General features: G+C 39.9%; 1 protein-coding gene across 1 annotated transcript; it reads right to left on the reverse strand.

Moving 5' to 3' along the window:
• Positions 1–3571: 3571 nt before the first annotated feature.
• Positions 3572–21653, reverse strand: LOC129853195 (sodium-dependent serotonin transporter-like). Its single transcript, XM_055918952.1, has 13 exons — positions 21248–21653; positions 19623–19757; positions 19059–19278; positions 18263–18401; positions 17852–17986; positions 12012–12115; positions 10420–10547; positions 10099–10211; positions 9859–9990; positions 9517–9616; positions 8977–9077; positions 7822–7989; positions 3572–5332 (listed from the first exon to the last, which is right to left on the reverse strand). Exons 1-13 carry the CDS (start codon positions 21468–21470, stop codon positions 5249–5251), a joined length of 1782 nt encoding a protein of 593 aa, XP_055774927.1. The 5' UTR covers positions 21471–21653; the 3' UTR covers positions 3572–5248.
• Between the last annotated feature and the right edge of the window lie 946 nt (positions 21654–22599).

Raw genomic sequence — 22599 nt, forward strand, 5'->3', positions numbered from 1 at the left:
AAATAATCATATTAATTAACATTGTATATGGCCTAATCAAGACACACGGGGTGGCAGGTAGCCTAGTGGTTAGAGCGTTGGACTAGTAACTGAAAGGTTGCAAGATTGAATCCCCGAGCTGACAAGGTAAAAATCTGTTGTTCTGTCCCTGAATAAGGCCCACTGTTCCTAGGCATCATTGAAAATAAGAATTTGTTCTTAATTGACTTGCCTAGTTAAATAAACGTTTTTAAATAACACAACATCCCACTGGGCACAGACATCAACATCTATTTCACATTGTATCAATGTAATTTCATTGAAATTACGTGGAAACAACATTAATTCAACCAGTGTAGTCTATACTGGAAAGAAAAAAACTAAGATGAATAAGGTTTATATAAAAATGAGGGACCTCGTGCCTATTGTCTAACATTCCAGTTTATCAGACATATATGCGTAGACTAGGGCTTTTTTGATTGTTGATTCCCTTGATTGTTGATTCCCTTGGATCCAGTCGGACAGTAGCTGCGCATGACGTTGCTGTACACTGCTTCACCGGCGATGCAATGGTTTATACACACAAACTGCCATGACAATCATCACCACCAGCAGGATAGATAAGACGCTAATAAGTACAACTGCAATAGAAAAAAAATACAATGTTACAAGCACATACATGAAAGAGATTTTAGACCATTCGTTGCGGCTCCGCCCTCTCACGAGAACACATCGCAAATAAAGAACTACAGGTAGGAGGACTTTGCTGAAAAAACATGGCACTTAATAGGCTTCAATTAACATTAAAATAACAAAATCATGGTTGCATACATCTACACACGTTATTTAGAAGATAAGCCTACGTTCTTATTTTATTGCCAACAGGTGCGCCCCTGTTGTCTAGGAACACGGGCCTGCAATAGGCTACACATTAACCCGCATAAAACCTTACCCAAATTTTGATTCTGTAGGACTACATACGGCCTTTCGTTTAGTTTAGAGTCACCTAGTTGTCCGTTCCCGTTCACAAACGCGCCAAAGGATAGAAAATACAGAATTAGGCTTTGTCGGCTAGGATACAACATGATTATGCGAGTGGGAAAATAAGCTTCCACTTTCCCAGCATAATAATAGCAAAGACAATACAGTATGAAGATGGACAGAAACTGCTTCTCCAATACAACATCCCCGATCACGCTTGTAGGTGACGTCATGTTGACGTTGGCTAGCTAAGATCATGCGCAGAAACTCGTCATCGAGTCTAACGATCGTCTCGCGCAGAACTGCGTATGTGCAGACCGTCAAATCGAAGGCAATCCTTTGATATAAAGTTGTTTTTCACGAAAATGAAAACCTTTCAGTTTATCACTTTCACAAGGTTGGAGTAATAACATGTTCAGCTACTTAAGACATTGGCTCGAATCTCGGTTGTGCCTTTAGATTTTGAGAAAATTAACAACCAAGGAATAATTTTTCACTTCTCTTATTGGCTTCTCAAACTCCATACTGCCGACTGGTCTGCCCATTGAGCTGAGTGTCTGCAGAGTCCCAGTGGCCAAGTTTGATTCGCATGCGTTCCCGGAAGTTTCGCGACACCCTCGTGATATCACATTAGCCTACACTGGGTCCTAAAGCTGCTAGGTAGTACTACAAATAAACAGTCTCTACGCCGCAGTATTTCAGTTTCATATCCAGTCTATCGCTCAGTGTTATCTAGTCTAATGATTGTACTCGGTTACTTATTTAATTAGGCCTACAGTGTGACTTGCGGATAATATATTTTTTAACTTCATTGTGATTTTAACTGGTACTGAATACGGAATTATGTAGAGGAGGGTTATCGGATAGAATATAAAGGATGTGTTACTCTTTCGGTATTTTGTTCTCGGTTCTCTTATATAAGGAATTCTATAGCCTAATAAACATCTGGTACAGAAAGAAAACAATTCAGTTCTTATAGTGCATATATAAGTCATTACTTTCCCTACGTTCCTGAAATGTCAAAGAGCAATGGGGTAAAGTTATAAAGGTTAAGATGCTTGGGGTTATAGAGACTTACATCATTACTGTGCATGACTGATGTATTTGGCCTTTACCACATCATCTGTTGCCACGAGTAAAGCACATGTACCAGTACCAATACAAACACTATTTTCTTGTAATGAGCCCCAGAAGCATAATTGTTTCTGGAAAGTGTCTCTCTACCAAATAGGTCTGGAAATAAATTTGGAGGCTTCCTGGCCCCATAAATCATCACTGCAACAAGGAACCTGTAGGGAAACCGAAAACGAAGCACCGTGGAACTAGACTTCGCCACCAGTGATTTTGTGCTTGGGGTAAGATGGGAGGGATGAGGTATTGTTCAGAGGCCAACGAGTTGGTGGGTTGATGTTACATTTTGCAAGGATGGGTGATTATGGCAATTATACATTATGCTTGCTCTCTCGCCCCCACCCCCTCCCCCTCTATGTTGTTCATTGTTGCTTAGGAGGTTTGACCGATGAGAAGGCATGCAATCAGGCTCTGGACCAAATTATCCATTTGTAAGCAATCACGGGCACATGTAGTAGGTTCCATCAATTGTCCGAACTCTGTTTTTGTCTTTAATTATGTTATTTTTCTATCTTTGGAACATTAACTTAGACCCCAGGTTAATTAACGTTGTATCTCTCTTCTTCCCTAAACACCAGATGGTTCATCTACTCTGTATTTACGCCTCATATTGATTGACACCCTTGAAATGAAACATGACAGATTGCATAGTGGTAGCCTAGAGGTTAGAAAGGCAGGACTGCAATTAGAGGGTTGCTACTTCGAATAGCAAAATCAAATCCCTGATCTGAAAATGACGAGACAAAATATTCCCCTTCTTGTTCGTCATGTTATACATTATACACTGAGGGTGTCCGCCTTTTGTCTAACATTGTGGCCAGCTGTGTAGTTCTTTTGGTGACAGTGTAGTCCTTAAATTTCTCTGCAGCGTTTCTTCACACAGTGAAGTAATAAGCAGATGGTAATATAGGAGCAGCCATTGAGCCAGCGCTCCTTTCATGTCTCTTCTGCAGGTCTGTTTGAGATACAAGTCTACTGCAACGGCCCACACAAAGGGGCTTTGATGTGTGGCGCTCAGCTCCCCTATGTAGAAATACCCAAATGAGGAATTGTGTAAACAAACCCATTGATATTCTGTTCTCCTCATACCAGAAGACCTTGACGCGATCAAGGTCCTCTGGGGCAGGGGGAGTTGTTCTGTTTAATAAAACATTTAATTAAAACCATTTGAGGCCGTTCTATTCCGTTGTATGTTGATGATTTCTGGATATTGCAAATCAGGCTTTTAATTAGAATCGCTCATTAGGGTGTACAGCGACGGCAACCACAATGACATGAGAGGGACAGCTATCTATAATGGACACTCCTGCCTCCGCACACGTTCAGCTCTGAACATTTACTTACGTTTACTGTTTCTGTCAAGTTGAACAGTAGCAAGCGATCAAATCATGGTTTTGTTGTTATAAAAAAAAATATATATATAGTAATGGTAAGAAGAAGAAGAAGACAAAGAATAAGAAAGTGGACAAAAACACAAGGATGTAATACATATGTTTATATATATATTTTACTTCTCATGACATGTATACGATAACATTTGCTGCCACATCCTACAAATACAGGGACCTACATGCTTCCTTTTCTATTTAGAAAGACCGAAATCACAAAACATTCCAAATATTATATAGCATAATTAAAACGGCTTACCACATTATTCTCTGAAGATAAATGAAACTAAGGTTGAGAATAAATGGAGACATGTTACAATCTCTGATAGGCTTTGATTTGGGATTGACTAACAGTTCAAACAGTCTTATCAAATAGAGAGACAGTAAAAGTTTTTTTGTTTTATGTCTGGAGAGGCGAAATATCAATACATGTTATATAATGCTTTGACCTATCTACAATATTTAGGCAGATTTAAGGCAGAAAACACTGGAAGTTGTTTATCCCAACAACAAACACTTGGGAGAAAATATGTTGTAGTCCCTTTGCAACTGGTATTTACTAAGAAACTGGTAAAATGGGTACCAACTGGTTCAAAACCATTGGGAAAGGCCCAGAAACCAAATGCATAACAATAATTATGTAAATATCATTTAACCTATATTTCCTAGTAAATTCCAGGTAAATAAAGGACTATGAAATAAAGCATAACCAAAAATGAAATACTTTTAGCAGCTTATTTGGTCTCATCTGCTAACTGCATTCTTTGAGGTAGGCCTAATCCTTTTAACTTACATCTTGGTGAGAAACTATTGTTGGTTAAAATCCATTGAAAAAACGTTTAAGACATCAACCATTTGTCAGCCACACAGTATAACTTGTTTTACTTATCACACATAACAAATTACATTATCTGTATGAAAAACAGTTATTGACATGTATATTAATACATATTTTTGGTTATTCATCTTATTGAACTAATACTCTTAAAAAATATCCCCTGCATTTTATGTTTTGGGATGTTGATGAGATATTTTCCAAAACTGCTTCTTACTGTGGTTGCTTAAAAGGGTACGCCATAAAAACAAAACAAAAATACAATGGTAATTTAATGTGACTGGGTCATGTTTTTGAACTCTTAATAATAACCTAGCAAAAATAAGTCATTGATGAGAAGTGACTGCATTGTGTCCTTCAGTCTTACAACCTTATCTTATTATGACAGTCTTAGTAAGATGCTCTTTGTGATTGTGTGGTTGTCTCAAGCTGTAGAAACATGTCTTGAGATCCGCCCTGCATTTTCTGTCCAAAATAAACTGTATTTTATGGATGCTTTCAGACTGAATATTCATTCAAATTTCATTTTATTCTCTTTACATTAAAGTCCCCTGCTACACTTTATTTGGATAGTCATACTATCAACAAACTATCTGTTGATAAGCAACTGCTTGCTAAGGTTACAGTTAGGGTAAGGTTTAGAATAAGGGTTAGGGTGAAGGTTAGAGTTAGAGCTAGGGTTGGGATAAGGGTTAAGGTTAGGGTTAGGATTAGTAGATAGTTGAAATGTTACCGATAGTCTGTAGATATTCTGTAGAGCATCTACAGATGTACTAACAGACTATTTGTGTTTATTGTACTCATTGAGCTACAGAAAAAAGATTTGTTGAACGCTCCATGAGATTGATCTGTGTCTGCTGATTTGGCTCTCGTTCAGAAGTCTGTTGGTAGCAACATAATGTGCCTGGCTGGGTTCTTGGCAACGTGGGTGCTTCTATGGAACAGTACTCATGTTGAGGGAGTCTGTGTGGATCTCTGGCATAATGGTCCTCTCAGGTCTCAGACACACAGCTAGGCGCTGGGGACAACAACAGGTAGACACCAAGGATGTGGAACAACAGATAGTTAAACCATGTGTCATCCACTTATCACATATTGATACTGTATACAGTATATAAGATATATGCTGCTTTTAGGACCACAAATTACACACTACTAATCTAGGTCTTGTCAATAGCCAGCACAGTGCATGACTGTACATACAGTTGAAGTCAGAAGTTTACATACACTTAGGTTGGAGTCAGTAAAACTCTTTTTTCAACGACTCCACAAATTTCTTGTTAACAAACAATAGTTTTGGCAAGTCGGTTAGGACATCTACTTTGTGCATGACACAAGTAATTTTTCCAACAATTGTTTACAGACACATTATTTCACTTATAATTCACTGTATCACAATTCCTGTTGGTCAGAAGTTTACATACACTAAGTTGACTGTGCCTTTAAACAGCTTGGAAAATTCCAGAAAATGATGTCATGGCTTTAGAAGCTTCTGATCGGCTAATTGACATCATTTGAGTCAATTGGAGGTGTACCTGTGGATGTATTTTAAGGCCTACCTTCAAACTCAGTGCCTCTTTGCTTGACATCACAGGACAATCAAAATAAATCAGCCAAGTCCTCAGACAAAAAATTGTACACCTCCACAAATCTGGTTCATACTTGGGAGTAATTTCCAAACGCCTGAAGTTACCACATTCATCTGTACAAAAAAATAGTACGCAACTATAAACACCACGGGACCACGCAGCCATCATACCACTCAGGAAGGAGACGCGTTCTGTTTCCTAGAGATGAACGTACTTTGTTGCGAAAAGTACAAATCAATCCCAAAACAACAGCAAAGGACCTTGTGAAGATGTTGGTGGAAACAGGTATAAAAGTCTCTATATCCACAGTAAAATGAGTCCTATATCGACATAACCTGAAAGGCCGCTCAGCAAGGAAGAAGCCACTGCTCCAAAACCGCCATAAAAAAGCCAGACTACGGTTTGCAACTGCACATGGGGACAAAGATCGTACTTTTTGGAGAAATGTCCTCTGGTCTGATGAAACAAAAATATAACTGTTTGGCCATAATGATCATTGTTAAGTTTGGAGGAAAAGTCGGGGAGGCTTGCAAGCGTAAGAACACCATCCCAACCGTGAAGCACGGGGGTGGCAGCATCATGTTGTGGGGGTACTTTGCTGCAGGAGGGACTGGTGCACTTCACAAAATAGATGGCATCATGAGGTAGGAAAATTATGTAGATCTATTGAAGCAACATCTCAAGACATCAGTCAGGAAGTTATAGCTTGGACGCAAATGGGTCTTCCAAATGGACAATGACCCCAAGCATACTTCCAAAGTTGTGGCAAAATGGCTTAAGGACAACAAAGTCAAGGTATTGGAGTAGCCATCACAAAGCCCTGACCTCAATTCTTTAGAATATTTGTGGGCAGAACTGAAAAAGCGTGTGCAAGCAAGGAGGCCTACAAACCAGACTCAGTTACACCAGCTCTGTCAGGAGGAATGGGCCAAAATTCACCCAACTTATTGTGGGAAGCTTGTGGAAAAGGCTACCACAAATGTTTGACCCAAGTTAAACAATTTAAAGGCATTGCTACCAAATACTAATTGAGTGTATGTAAACTTCTGACCCACTGGGAATGTGATGAAAGAAATTAAAGCTGAAATAAAGCATTCTCTCTACTATCCTTCTGACATTTCACATTCTTAAAATAAAGTGGTGATCCTAACTGACCTAAGACAGGGAATATTTACTATGATTAAATGTCAGGAATTGTGAAAAACTGAGTTTAAATGTATTTGGCTAAGGTGTATGTAAACTTCCAACTTCAACTGTACAACACCAGGCTGTATCAAGTCTTGTAGATTCCATTAGAGCAGTGCTTCTCAGCTGGTTTACTCTCGGCACCCAAACTGAACCAGGTTGTCTCAGTCGCGACCCAATATTGGCATTGCGAAAAATAATCGCTAAAATACAATTTGGGAAACTATTTGTAATGTAGTAAATGTAGCAATTAAATGACAAGGGAACAACATTCCAACTTCTTTGGAAGTCAATAATAACATTTTGTCCATATTCTTGATGAAGATTGTTAATAAACTCACTGGTTTGAGACACAAAGTCAACCAAAATAGTGCTGCTAATAGCTCTATATTGAAAATACTGTGATTGAAGAAAAACATTTCAGAGATGTTTAAAAATGTAAGTTCATTATCATTTCTACCACAGGAGGTTGGTGGCACCTTAACTGGAGCGGTATCACTGGAATGGCATCAAATACATCAAACACATGGTTTCCATTTGTTTGATGCCATTTCATTTACTCCATTCCAGCCTTTATTATGAGCCGTCCTCCCCTCAACAGCCTCCACTTATTTCTACACACTTTCTACCTGGTTTAAGCCGTTTAAGTTCAGACTGGAGTATTTTTGTTGTCAAAAAACAAACGTCCCAGGTCGCGACCCACCAGTTGAGAATCGCTGCATTAGGGCCTGACCTGTTTCAGTGATCCGGGGGTCCACACCAGCTTGTAGACCATATAGATGGGGATCCACATGAAGGACGAGGCACCGATGATGTAGCCCACCGTAATGCTCCAGTCTGGGTACTTGTAGTCAAAGAGTTGGAGGGGTGCAGGCTTGAGCAGGGAGCTCACTATTATATACTGTGAAAGCAGAGCGACAAAGACAATCAGTAAAGTCTCACACGCCACACTCATATTTTTCTCAATTAGAATTTACATGTGACAATGGCATGCACCCTATTAGATGCCCGTTGTGCCTCTACAAATGTTTCTCTTTATTTTGTGAGATGATCACAGACCATCTAGGGAGATGAGGGCAGAAACAATTTAGCCCATACAAAAAAGGGAGAATAATAAAGAAAGCTAGCTCGATGAAAATGTCAGCTCTTTCAGCAGCGGAAGGCTAAGAGATATTAAAGGAGATGTATGCAAAGTGAAGGCAGTGATATTAAGTTATGCAGGTGAATGAAATTGACATTTAGAAGGGTTCTATGCTGAAATGCTTAAATTCTGCAGGTATAACCCATTATGGTGTAGTTATAATACATTGTAATTCTTGCCATGTGCATTTATGACCCTTTTATAATGTCTTATAATCAACTCATAATGAGTCTGAGTAAATAACAACCATTTTGAGTCAGTTGAAATTATGATAGTCCTTAGAGACATAACATTTTACAAGCTGTATTTTAAGCCACTTTAAAGACTTATACATGCTTATTACAAGTTATAAAGCATTATACCTGTAGGATTTAAGCAAAGTGTAACCATACAGTCTCTGGCAAAGTCCAAATGAAATGTTAGCACATCTGATCCTACACTAACCATCCACCCATGTCATTTAACCTGCCATGGCCATTGGTATGTTAGGGCAAGTTACCCAAAAGGGCCATGTGGAAGATTTGACATTTGAGATCTTTGAGAGGTTTACAAAAAACTGATAGGGCGCTGTAGGTCAATCAGATTGAATCAGATTTGTGATCTAATGGATGGCTAACAATGTTAAATACGTTTTAATTGTTACAGTATGATGACAATGCTTGCTTTAATGTGAATCCAGTAGTTCATTGTACAATATATTCCATAATTTCAAATCTTATCGGTTGGTTGCCCTATGGTTGTGCTTACCGCTAGAAATGCAGGACTAATAGCCACCCAGCACACCTTCCAGAATAATCCAGGATAATAGCCTAACATGGATTTAATGTCATTGCTGAATCTTGTGATACCTGAAACAAATGAAAATTGAAGAGAGAGGGTTAAACAACACTATGACAACAACTTGAAAAAATTATTCTAAAAATAACTTTGTCATGTGCAATCTGAAAAATGTATTGTTAGCAGGATGCATAATGCATTTCTTCAGCTTTTACAACCACAACAAAATAGGGATTTACATGTTAGTCATTTTAGCAGACACTCTTATCCAGAGCAATTTACATTAGTAATTAGGGTTAAGTGCCTTGCTCAAGGGCACACCGTCAGATTTTTCACCGGATCGGGGATTCGAACCAGCGACCGTTTGGTTACTGACCCAACGCTTTTAAACGCTGGGATACCTGCAGTATAAATGAGGCAGTATGAATTAAAATGTCTTTCTAATGCAAGATACTACTAGGAGTATAGGAAGCATAAACTGTAATATCACCATTAGTTCACCATTCTTACCATAGAACCAGGAAACAGCGATGGCCTCAAGAAAACCAACAGCAATGATGGAGGAACCCACCCCAAATTCCTCCAGCAGTTTCACCACATAGGCCCCACCCTGAGAGAAACACATACTTGTCACTCGTTTGGCAAATGTATCATTCTAATCAAGTTACTCAAAATAGAACGGATTGTTAATTTACTACTAATTTATATTAGATTATTTAGCCTGTCTACAGTGCCATCTTGAGATGACAACTGTAGCATCAGCCGCTTCCACATCCTAGTCCTCAAGTGCCCTAAAAAAATATTTTCTTAACCTGTTGTAGTCTGTCTTCAAAGTGCTAAATTCTTATTTACATTGGTAAGAGTGCTGAGGGAGCCCAAAAAGCACACAACGACCAAGCCCAGTACAAACAGCTCCCGTCTGTGCGCCAGGTATTCAGGGTATTCATCCATCACAGCAGTAATGATAGCCTCCAGTCCTCCGAACTTAGACAGAAATTAGAGCGGGCTACGTCAATGAGAGTGACATACAACAATTAAAGATCACTTCATTTAGAGATAATCTGATAAATCAAGTTAGACAAGTCTTCATACCGTGCTGTCAAGCCCAAGAGTGATCATCATCACGAAGAAGATAATGGCGAAGAACGTTGATCCTGTCATGTTGGCTATGGCCTCTGGATATGTGATGAAGAGTAGGCTTGGACCTGGGGGGTGGGGATGAGGTAAATCCCAGGTTGAGAACAATCTCAAAGCTACAATGTCCTATTCTTGTTGTAGATATAGAAATACATTCTTATTGAACATGTACAGTCAGTTACAGCAGTGTATAAAAAACATATAAATACACTAAAAACAGGTATTGAAGAAACTTTTTAAGTGGTTTTAGAGAGTTAGAGAGTTTTGGCCACTTACCTTTGTCCCTGGCTACATCCTCCACATTCACATTTCTCTTCTCTGCCATGTACCCCAGCATAGTGAAGATCACAAACCCAGACATGAAGCTGGTCAGGCAGTTCACCAGGCTAGTCACTATGGCGTCACTACAGCGTCACAACACAGAGGCAAACATGGTGCCTGTCTGATCATCTCAAGTATTGTCATTCATATACCTTACTCTGGTTTGGTTGTGAACAGTTGTTACATTGGGATTTTGTAAATGTGGCAACTGTCCCCAAAATGGATTACCTTTGTAAGACATGTTCTTGACCAAACTCGCTAGCCAGCAAGCAAACATAGACAGTGGACCATTGAGATACACAGTATTCTAAATACCCTTTTTAATTTCTATGGGGTGGGCATTCACTTTCTTTTCATTAGGATAACCCTGTCAGCAAGAGTAAGTCCATTCACATTCTGTGTGATTCATGAATGTCTCTGAGAAGCAGCAGTGCCACAGTTTCCTCACCTCTACCACTGTTACACTACTAACCACATTAACCACGTCCACGCCAGCCGTCTTACAGGGAGCTTACAATTCAATTTCTCCTTCAGGTGAGCCCCGTCACCCATTCATCTCCCAGGACGCTGGACTCACCATTCCCTCTTTCTAATTATAATTACATTGTCTTAAAGAGTTGCTGTGGGACATCCGTTTAAGCCTATCTATTCAACACATTGTAAATTAATCCCTGTGGTTGGCCGGTGCTTCCTCCCTCCCCTCCTACATGGGGCTGATGTGTATAAAAGTGAGAGCTATAGTTAGCCTGCCCGAGACACATGTTTTAGTCACTGGATGTCAATGCATGACGGCCTTTTGTGAGAGAGATTGGAAACGCTATTGTGGAGATCCAGCCTCACTTCTACCTACCTCACTGGTGTGTGGGGCATTCAGGAGGAGGAGCAACTTCCTTTTCCACCCTGGACAAGCTTACCTCCTCTAAGTCATACTGGGTTTTACTTTTGAATTGTTTGGAAGTGATTGATTGATTGATTGATGTGGTTCACAGTTTCATATGCTCTCACCGGTGTGGCTCAGTTGGTATGGTGCTAGCAATGGAAGGTTTGTGGGTTTGGTTCCCACTGGGGCCATCCTTAGTGTAAGTTGCTTCGAATATAAGCGTCTACTAAATGGCATATGTGAATACAGGCAGATATACTGTAGCTTAATTTATCAAAGTCTCCCATTTCTCCAGGTGTGTTGTGTGCAAAAGACCCAAAAGATTGAGTAACACTTTATAATACATTTCATGAATAATTCATTATACATGTTTATAAGTGGTTTATATATTTTAAATGCTTATGAATATGAATGTTAATAAGGCTTAGGCTATATGTTTCTAAATGCTACCAAATAATTACAGTTATTTAATAATAGTTTATAAATAGTTAATTTAATGCTTTTTCATGAAGGTTATCACAAAGAGTTAGGCATAATTGAGCCAAATCGTTAGGGATAAAACTTCTGCCAAATTGCATACCTTTTTAAAAAAGTTACTTCTGTAAAAATAGATAATCAGAAGTGTGTATTTACTATTATTCAAAGGAGTTTTAGTATCAGCTCTTACCGATAACAGTTGTTGGTGAAGGGGTTGTAGCTAGAGAGGGCAAGGAGTACCCCAAAGCCTGGCCCCAGGGAGAAGAAGATCTGAGCCGCAGCATCTACCCACACCTACAAAACACATGGAGATTAATTACACTCACATGACCCAACCTGTGGGATTCTATCTCACCATATTCACTAAATAAGCACTTAGGAAATGTACCTGCACTCTCATAATGTCAGACTTGGTGCTTTGACCTGTAAAGTCAGCGTGCATTACTCGACAGAATGAAGACCTGTATCAAGCTACTGAAGCCTAACTGTTCCTGTCTGTCTGTCTCTCTACCTGTCTGTCTGTCCAACCTCGACTCAGGGATCGACTAAACATAGTAAATGAACATTTGTATCCCTCCATTTAGTATACAGTATGTTACTTTTCATATGGTATGTATTCATTTGTGGATGTCCATCATCCATTTCGTATGATATGTTAAGTACTGAATTTCATACAATATGTTACGAATTTGCAATATGCATGATATATAACTAATTCCAATTTGTTGTGGCTAAAGTTAGCTAGGTTCAGGCCCATGCACAGACCTTTGGTGGAGCAGGTGCTTAAAGTAAAAAAAGGGCACCCCCAAAAATACACTGAGTGTAAAAAACATTAAGGACACCTGCTCTTTCCATGTCATAGACCGACCAGGTGAATCCAGGTGAAAGCTATGATCCCTTATTGATGTCACTTATTAAATCCACTTCAATCAGTGCAAATGAAGGAGAGGAGACAGGTTAAAGAATGCTTTTTAAGCCTTGAGACAATTGAGACATGGATTGTGTATGTGTGCCATTCAGAGGGTGAATGGGCAAGACAACATATTTAAGTCCCTTTGAATGGGGTATGGTAGTAGGTGCCAGGCGCACCGGTTTGTGTCAAGAGCTGCTGGGTTTTCCACACTCAAGAGTTTCATGTGTGTATCAAGAATGGGCCACCACCCAAAGGACATTCAGCCAACTTGACACAACTGTGGGAAACATTGAAGCTAGCATGGGCCAGAATCGATGCAGCGCGACACATCTCCGTCGCATAGAGTTGATCAGGTTGTTGATTGTGGCCTGTGGAATGGTGTCCCAATTCTCTTCAATATTCAATGGCTGTGCAAAGTTGCTGGATATTGGCGGGATATCCTCAATGGGTTACATGTCTGGTTAATTTGCAGGCCATGTAAGAACAGCTTCAAGGAATTGTGTACAGATCCTTGTGACATGGGGCCGTGCATTATCATGCTGAAACATGAGATGAATGGCAGGGGATAAATGGTATGACAATGGACCTCAGGATCTCTTGTCACTGCACCTCTGTGCGTTAAAATTGCCATAGATAAAATGCAATTGTGTTTGCCTGCCCATACCATAAACCCACCGCCACCATGGGGCACTCTGTTCACAATGTTGACATCAGCAAACCGCTCGCCCACACGACGCTATACACGTGGTCTGCGGTTGTGAGGCTGGTTGAGGTACTGCCAAATTCTCTAAAACGATGTTGGAGACAGCTTATGGTAGAGAAATGAACATTCAATTATCTTGCAACAGCTCTGGTGGACATTCCTGCAGTCAGCATGCCATTTGCATGCTCCCTCAAAACTTGAGACATCTGTGGTATTGTGTTGTGTGACAAAACTGCACATTTTAGAGTGGCCTTTTATTGTCCCCAGCACAAGGGGCACCTGTGTAATGATCATGCTGTTGAATCAGCTTCTTCATATGCCACACCAGTGAGGTGGATGGATTATCTTGGCAAATGACAAATGCTCACTAACAGGGATGTAAACTAAATTGTGTACAAAATTTGACATAAATTATATTTTTGTGCATATGGGAAATTTCTGGAATCTTTTATTTCAGCTCATGAAACATGGGACCAGAACTTTACATGTGACATTAATATTTTTGGTCGGTGTATATCTATACAGTACCAGTCAAACTCATTCATGTGTTTTTCTTTATTTTTACTATTTTCTATATTGTAGAATAATCCAAACTATGAAATAATACATATGGAATCATGTAGTAACCAAAAAAGTGTCCAACAAATCTAAATATATGTTTTATTTGAGATTCTTCAAATAGCCACCATTTGCCTTGATGACAGCTTTGGATGCTCTTCACATTCTCTCAACCAGATTCCCCTGGAATGATTTCCAACAGTCTTGAAGGAGTTCCCACATACGCTGAGCACTTGTTGGCTGCTTTTCCTTCACTCTGCGGTCCGACTCATCCCAAACCATCTCCATTTGGTTGAGGTCGGGGGATTGTGGAGGCCAGGTCATCTGATGCAGCACTCTCCTTCTTGGTAAAATAGCCCTTACACAGCGTGGAGGTGTGTTGGGTCATTGTCCTGTTGAAAAACAAATGAGAGTCCCACTAAGCCCAAACCAGATGGGATAGAGTTGTAAATAAATCCCAGACAGTGTCACCAGCAAAGCACCCCCACACCATAACACCTCCTCCACACATGCGGAGATCATCCGTTCACCCACACTCCAATTTGGACTCCAGACCAAACGACAAATTTCCACCAGTCTAATGTCCATTGCTCGTGTTTCTTGGCCCAAGCAAGTCTCTTGGTATTATTGGTGTCCTTTAGTAGTGGTTTCTTTGCTGCAAATCGACCATGAAGGCCTGATTCACACAGTCTCCTCTGAACAGTTTATGTTCAGATGTGTCTGTTACTTGAACTCTGTGAAGCATTTATTTGGGCTGCAATTTCTGAGGCTGGTAACCCTAATGAACTTATCCTCTGCAGCAGAGGTAACTCTGGTTATTCCTTTCCTGTGGCGGTCCTCATGAGAGTCAGTTTCATCATAGCGCTTGATGGTTTTTTGACTGCACTTGAAGAAACTTTCAAAGTTCTTGAAATATTCCGCATTGACTGACCTTCATGTCTTAAAGTAACGTTGGACTGTCGTTTCTCATTGCTTATTTGAGCTGTTCTTGCCATAATATGTACTTGGTCTTTTACCAAGTAGGGCTATCTTCTGTATACCCCCCTACCCTGTCACAACACAACTGATTGGCTCAAACGCATTAATTAAGAAGGAAAGAAACTCCACAAATTAACTTTTAAGAAGGAACACCTATTCATTTAAATGCATTCCAGGTGACTACCTCATGAAGCTGCTTGAGAGAATGTCAAGTGTGTGCAAAGCTGTCATCAAGGCAAAGGGTGGCTATTTGAAAAATCTCAAATATAAAATATATTTTGATTTTATTAACACTTTTCTGGTTATTACATGATTCCATATGTGTTATTTCATAGTTTTGATGTCTTCACTATTATTCTACAATGTAGAAAATAGTAAAAATAAAGAAAAACCCTTGAATGAGTAGGTGTTCAAAAACGTTTGACCAGTAGTGTATAAACAGTGCATTCGGAAAGTATTCAGACCCCTTCACTTTTTCCACATTTTGTTACGTTACAGCCTTATTCTAAAATTGATTTAAAAAAAAAACAAATCCCATCATTCTACACACAATACCCCATAATGACAACGTGAAAACAGGTTGTTAGAAATATTTGCAAATGTATAATTTAAAAAAAACTTAAATACCTTATTCACATAAGTATTCAGACTCTTTGCTATGAGACTCGAAATTGAGCTCAGGTGCATCCTGTTTCCATTGATCATCCTTGAGATGTTTCTACAACTTGATTGGAGTCATCCTGTGGTGAATTCTATTGATTGGACATGATTTGGAAGGGCACACACATGTCTATATAAAGTCCTACAGTTGACAGTGCATGTCAGAGCAAAAACCAAGCCATGAGGTTGAAGGAATTGTCCGTAGCGCTCCAAGACATGATTGGAAGAAGTTTGGAACCACCAAGACTCTTCCTAGAGCTGGCCGTTCAACCAAACTAAGCAATCAGGGGAGAAGGGCCTTGGTAAGGGAAGTGACCAAGAACCCGATGGTCACTCTGACAGGGCTCCAGAGTTCCTCTGTGGAGCTGGGAGAATCTTCCAGAAGGACAACCATCTGTGCAGCCCTCCACCAATCAGGTCTTTATTGTAGAGTGAGATATGTAGTTGTAGATGTAAATGTAGATAACACTTTTATTTCCCCTTTGACCCCCATTTTAATTGCATAGACAATCAGGAGAAATCCAGATTATCAAATGTGTCAAACGAGCATGAGGATGTCGTGCTCGAAGAGGGTGTTCATGAAGGAACCAATGGGATGCTCGGGGGGGGGGGGGGGGGCGTTTATGCAGCAACCCATGGGATACGCCAATGGGACAAGTGCATTAGTGCATTGCTCTGCATTCACGGTGACGGAAGGGCAGAGGAGGGGACTTTTTTCAAGATTTATGAGTTTATGAAAAATTATCTAATTTGATGGGCAATTTGTTGCATTTAAAGTTACAAGGCCACCAATCAAGAGAGCACTTTTTTCACAGGAGGGCAAAAGGGCAGGCGCTCCAGCATCCCTATGGCTCTATCTGTGCACGTGCCTGGCTAGGTGGCTAGGTGGCTAACATTAGCTAGGGTTAGGGTTAGGGGTTAAGGTTATGTCTTTGAGGCCAGGCTGGTCTGCCTGCCTGCCTGCCTGCCTGTCTGTCTATGATAATCCTCTGCTATTCTAGAGATTTAAATGCTATGCAATTTATGTTCTCATTTTAAAATTGTTCAATTTCGGACAGCTGATTTCATCCAAGCATCAAATTATATAAAATCAAATCAAGCACAGTGTTTCTTGCTGAATACATAATAAATACCATGTAACACTTCAAATTAAAGTCTGCACATAATAATATATAACTTTTTATTAGCATGTATTCACCTTTATGTCTGTTTTGTAGTCAGGATAATGATAAGATATTTTAAAGGGGGTCATACATGCTGATGTCAAGTCTTGTATAATGCATAATGCATTATACCTGCAGCGTAAGCACAAATTAAAGGGTGTTCATTGAATTGAATTCCAAGATTGTAATTTTCTGTATTTTCCGATGGATTTCTGTGACCTGTTGTGTCCAGTGACAGTTGTGCTGAATAATAGCCTCATACGGATCCTATTTCACAGCTGTACTGAGTGATCTGAAGAGGAGCATGCATTTGGAGAGGGAGAGGACGAAAAGAGAAAGTGTATGTGTGATTGCGAGAGAATGGAGTGGGGGGCTTTGTTAATGTAAAAAACATCTAAACCAATTACGCATCTCATTATCGCATGCTGTGGCTTATTTATGCATCTCATCTCATCATTATTCCCTTGAACCAAAGCGCTCACTCATACTGAGCCACAACACAGCACTGGACCATCAGACACTAGAAATTAAAGGACATATGATAGACTGTTCCCAATATACTGGTTGCAATGAACTCAGGCTGCCATCCCCATCACCAGAAAGGCAAGTTTACAGATGCAGTATTTTTTGTGCCGCGCATCACAGCACAGCATACTGCACTGGCCTGGGTCAAAATCGCCTGGGGAAAAACATTTTACTGCATTGAATCGAAATAACAAATGCCACACATCCTCTTCATCACCAGGGAAATTACATTATTTTGTATGAGATTGACTGTGTTTGACCACTGCTGTGCACTTCCTTTCTTTGATGGATTTTGACACAGGCAGGTGTAGAATGCTGTGCTGTGACGTGCAAAAAAAACTACTGCGTCTGTACAACCAAATAATGACATAATTCTAACATCCCATGACAAATTTTTGCCCGCTCAGTCTACTATACCAACTCCCATTTAGTACCAAAATTATCAGACAAGCTATTTGACAGTGTTTCCTGCTCCAAACAGATGATCATATGGAATTGATGTGATCATGTGGAATCTTATCATAACTCACACTGGTCTCGAAGAGTTTCTCCCACTTGGGCTGGAGGTAGAAGACCACTCCCTTCCATGCACCTGGTAGGGTGGCACCACGGATCAACAGGATGAAGAGCACCACATAGGGCAAGGTGGCTGTCACCCACACTACCTGGCACGGGACGGGCAAAGCAGCAGACAGAGAGAGAGAGAGCGATTAGAAGGGAAGAGAAATTGAGATTATAGCCTTGTGAATCACACTGGACATGGTATTGTAATGACCCTAGTCTATGAATGTCCCCGACTGAAATATCTGTCTGTGGCCAGTGTGTTTGCCTTTGGGTCAAATGACCTGGTACTAACCACCACCGTTTTGCTATAATATGCTCTGGTAATTGACCCCACACACTGACACCCCTTTCCTGGAAGAGTGGCTTGGACTTGTTACCTTCCCTGATGTCTTCACTCCCTTCCAGAGACTGAAGTAAACGATAGTGAAGATGAGGAAGAGGCAGAGCATCAGCTGCCAGCGAACACCCCCCACGTTACGCAGCCCATCGGACTTGTGGATTTCCAGAACATTCCTCCTAAGGTGGAACAATATATGAGTTGTTTACATGTACTTCCTTTGTCTGTGAGCCTCGGCCTACATACACTGCTAAAACTAAGGCTGCTTTGTGGTTCGATATAGATCCTTTTTGAGGGCCATATAATACAGATGTAGGATCTTAATTTGATCACCCTGTTGCAGGAGGAAATATAATATTTGTAGTGTATTTGAGGTTTCAAAAGGCTTTCCACTTTCCACTTTGACATTTCAGACTTAATTTACCAAACCCTACAAAAATATCAATGAATTATAATCCACATAATAATTCACATCCTGTTGCTGCAGGATTATTTTCCTGCTGTAGCAAATTGGCTCAAATTAAGATGCTACATCTGTGTAAGCGAGCCATTTAACTATCATTGGTTAGCTAAATAGAGCACCAGTTCTTCTTGCAGTGTGCTAAGTTAATTTCCTGTTTTCTATATAGCTTTACATAATCACAGCATGTTTAAACACTTGTAAGCAAGTGTTTGATGAAAAAACGAAAATGACAATGCACTATTGTGAAATGTAAAAGATGTCTAAATATTTAAATGCAATGAAATGATAACAATGATGTCAACCCATTGACGTGGCTTTTCGAGATCATGGTAACAGTATTTCACCGTGCTGTCTGCCACTTACATGCACTTACGTGTAAAATTCCTCAGCAGGTGACCTGGAGTAGTTATTCCAGGTCACGTTGTCTTTCAGGAAGTAGTTGGTGCAGTTTTCAGTGTTCCAGGCATTGTCACAGTTGGTCCAGGGCAGGACGCTGGCGAAGGACGAGTAGAAGTAGAAAAGTGCCCAGGCGATGATGGTGTTGTAGTAGAAGGAGACGTAGAGCGAGATGACACAGATCGCATACCCAATGCCTGAAACCATGGACAGATGGATCAATACCATCAGAGAGTAGAGGTGTGTGCCTCAGTGTCAATAGGCCTATTATGCCATTTTGAAATGACCAATTACTTTGTAGTAGGCCTAGTGTAAATGTAATTGTACTGTACTTCAATTGACCCACTTTACAAATTATTCTACAGTCACCTTGTGCTGTAAATACACTGTAAATACACTGTTGAATTGTCAACAGTAAGGGTCACCACGTGAACGTGATAAGAAGATGTGTAGTATGCAGGTAATGTAAAGATGTGCACTAGTGTGGGGTCAGTGAGTTGTGAGGTGGGTTGTGTATGAAGGTAGATGATGCCAGTCCTACCTTTGAAGATGGGGCATATGTGTTTCCATATGGATATGGCACCAGTTCTGTGGAACTGTCCCAGTGCCAGTTCCATGTAAAAGAGTGGCACCCCTCCAAAAATCGCCATGACAATGTAGGGGATTAGGAAAGCCCCTGTACATAGATGTAGAGAGGCGAAATCACAGGTCTGACTCATCACTTTAAGGGGATCACATTGTGTAGATGAAGATGTAGGTCTAACCTCCTCCTCGGGCTATTGCCACAGCGCATAAAGTGTCTGGTGTGCAAGCTAAGATGTGAGACATATTAGGAAGGACAGGCCCTTTACAAATAGTTGCTTCTACTACTTCGTAGTTTAATATCTGAGTAAGAAAATCATCCATGGCATGCATTATGATGCAATTATAATGTATTGTAAGACTTTTAAGTCGTATATGAGGCACTATATTATGTATTATAATAATTTATTAATGATCTAAACTAAATAACAGCCAGTTTGATACAGTTAAGATGTTATGCATAGAGATACTTAACATATTATTTAGAAGCCTTGCTATAAGACATTATAAAGGCTCATACATTTTTATTAAACAGGTTATAAAGCATTATTTATCTTTAGATACACTTAAAATACTTTTTAGTATTTTATTCGAAAGGAAATGTTATTGCTCACATATTTGGGTAACGTTATAGCGTCTACGTTTTGGTGACAGATATTTTAATTGAAATTAATTACATTATTAAAATATGTGAAATATCTTTACTTTTCAAAATAATCCGCTAAATGATTGGAAGTTTTTTTATATATATATATATAAACTGTATATCCTACACATGTTATAACTTTAAAAAAAATATTTATTCAGAACAGTTATACATGCAAATGGCTACATGGGCTACTTTTAGAGAAGCAGTTCTGTCACTATGGTGGATAAAATCATTGCATCAAGAAATACTCCCTCGAGTCAAATTGCAAACGATAGTCTTCTACAAATGTGGTGTAAACATAACGGTACATACAGATGAGAGACAAAATAACACAAAAAAAGACATTAATCAGAGACTGTTTAATTCGTTTATAGCCTATAACCTCGATAGGATATACATTTTCCACTTTCCGTTTTCTATAATAGTGATTAGATTAGAGGTAGGCCTATGCTTTGTAGCCTCATTCAGCGTCCAACAACATTTGGGACATCGAAACTCGTCTCTTTCGAACTAATCTTGGCGGATGAACTCTCCTAGCTAATATTCTAGGCTATATTTCAATCATAAACAGGAAAAACTATGGTACTGTATACGTAGTTCAATGTTTTAATTTGAAGATGAACTAAAAAAAAAAAAATTAAGTTTGTTTCAGTGAGTTTATTATAGTGGGTTGCAGGCTATACACCCTGTGAAGCTTATTTCAGGACCATGGACAGCACAAGGTATATCCTGGCTACCCTGGTGCGCGCATAAGAGCAACTATCATTTTCAAATTCTTTATTACAAACAGGTTATGTAAAGAATAATATTTATTAATGGCAGCCTACTATCATATCTTCTATCAAAAAAGACGAGACCACATAAATGTAACTAAGGGCATAGATTAGCCCACTAAAATATAAAGCAAATATATCAGTAATTAGAAAAACTCTTACCGCCTCCGTTTTGGTAACAAATGTATGGAAATCTCCACACATTTCCCAAGTCTACCGCGAAGCCAATGACTGATAAAAGAAAATCCATCTTTTTGCTCCATTTGTCTCGTGTGTCCGTCTGTGTGATCACAGGTACCGGCACAGGGTTGGTGTTGTAACCGGGGTTTGAGGGGCCCTGGACGCTCAAGCTTCCCGCTGGGGCCGCTGAGTCTTGGCGGGTCATGGTTGGCGGACTATCAAAACTCAGTCCGCCGTCTGAGCAGGTAAGTTTTAAAAAACTGACAAGCTTCAGAGGCACTGAAGATTCTCGTATTGTGGGCGATGATAGGTCAGACTGGGAGGAGTAAATTGTCAATCACTAGGCTAGTGGAGTAGAACTCCCTCTGCGCACACTAATCAACAAAATGAGCTCCACTCCAACGTCGACGAGAATTTAGGGAACCTAGAAGTAGGGAACCTAATGTTCTAAAATAACATTTTAGACACCCCACCTTTTTAATGTTGAATTCAAAAGGCGTACAGCCTATTCAAGAGTAGGCCTACTAGGCTATTTGATAAGCAGTTTGGTTGAATTGATGTTTTGTTTTAGGTTACCAATATCATTGTTAGGTCACAACAAGTGTCATGATGTATCTTGTCAATATTAAATTGAGAAGGAATTTGACTGGCTGTGGATCTGAATGGTAACTGGCTATGGAGGGATGGAGGAACTAGCTGGCTACTCAAACTCAATGTTAGCAAATGTTCTAATCTGAAACATCTTTGAAGAGGTCTTGATGTTACAGTTCAGGTGGTAGTGTGTTTGCCCATGCAATGTCCCCTGACAAAAGATTACAGTTTTTTCCAATTGCTAACACACTAAAATGACATGCACAGCACAATTATTTAAACTGACACACAGAGAGCAAAACCTCTTCTCAAGTCTCCAAAAGTCTAAACACATTTTCTGCTTTACACACATTTTGCAATTCAAAATGGCACTTTTTAAATGCACTGCACACGATTCTCTGCATAAGACACAACAATCTGACAAAGTCACATGTTTGCCATTTCAAAACACTGCCATTCAAAATGACACTACATGAGCTAATTGGCCAATACATGCGCCACCTGGCCAAACACCTCAATGGTTAATTGTTACCACTTCAATCAGGAAGTAAGCACTATGAAAAGACCACAGGTGAGCACCTTTTGTTTTACAACAACAATTGAAACCGTTGCAGAGAGGAAGAAGAAGAGGGAGGGTGAGAATGAGAGGGGGAGGAAGAGTGAGAGGTAGGGGTAGAGCTGGTAGAGGAGTTCGTGGCCAAAGAAGACAACAACTTTCAAATGAAATCAGAGCAACCTTAGTT

Source organism: Salvelinus fontinalis, chromosome 4 (genome assembly GCF_029448725.1).
Source record: "Salvelinus fontinalis isolate EN_2023a chromosome 4, ASM2944872v1, whole genome shotgun sequence".
Lineage (NCBI taxonomy): Eukaryota > Metazoa > Chordata > Actinopteri > Salmoniformes > Salmonidae > Salvelinus > Salvelinus fontinalis.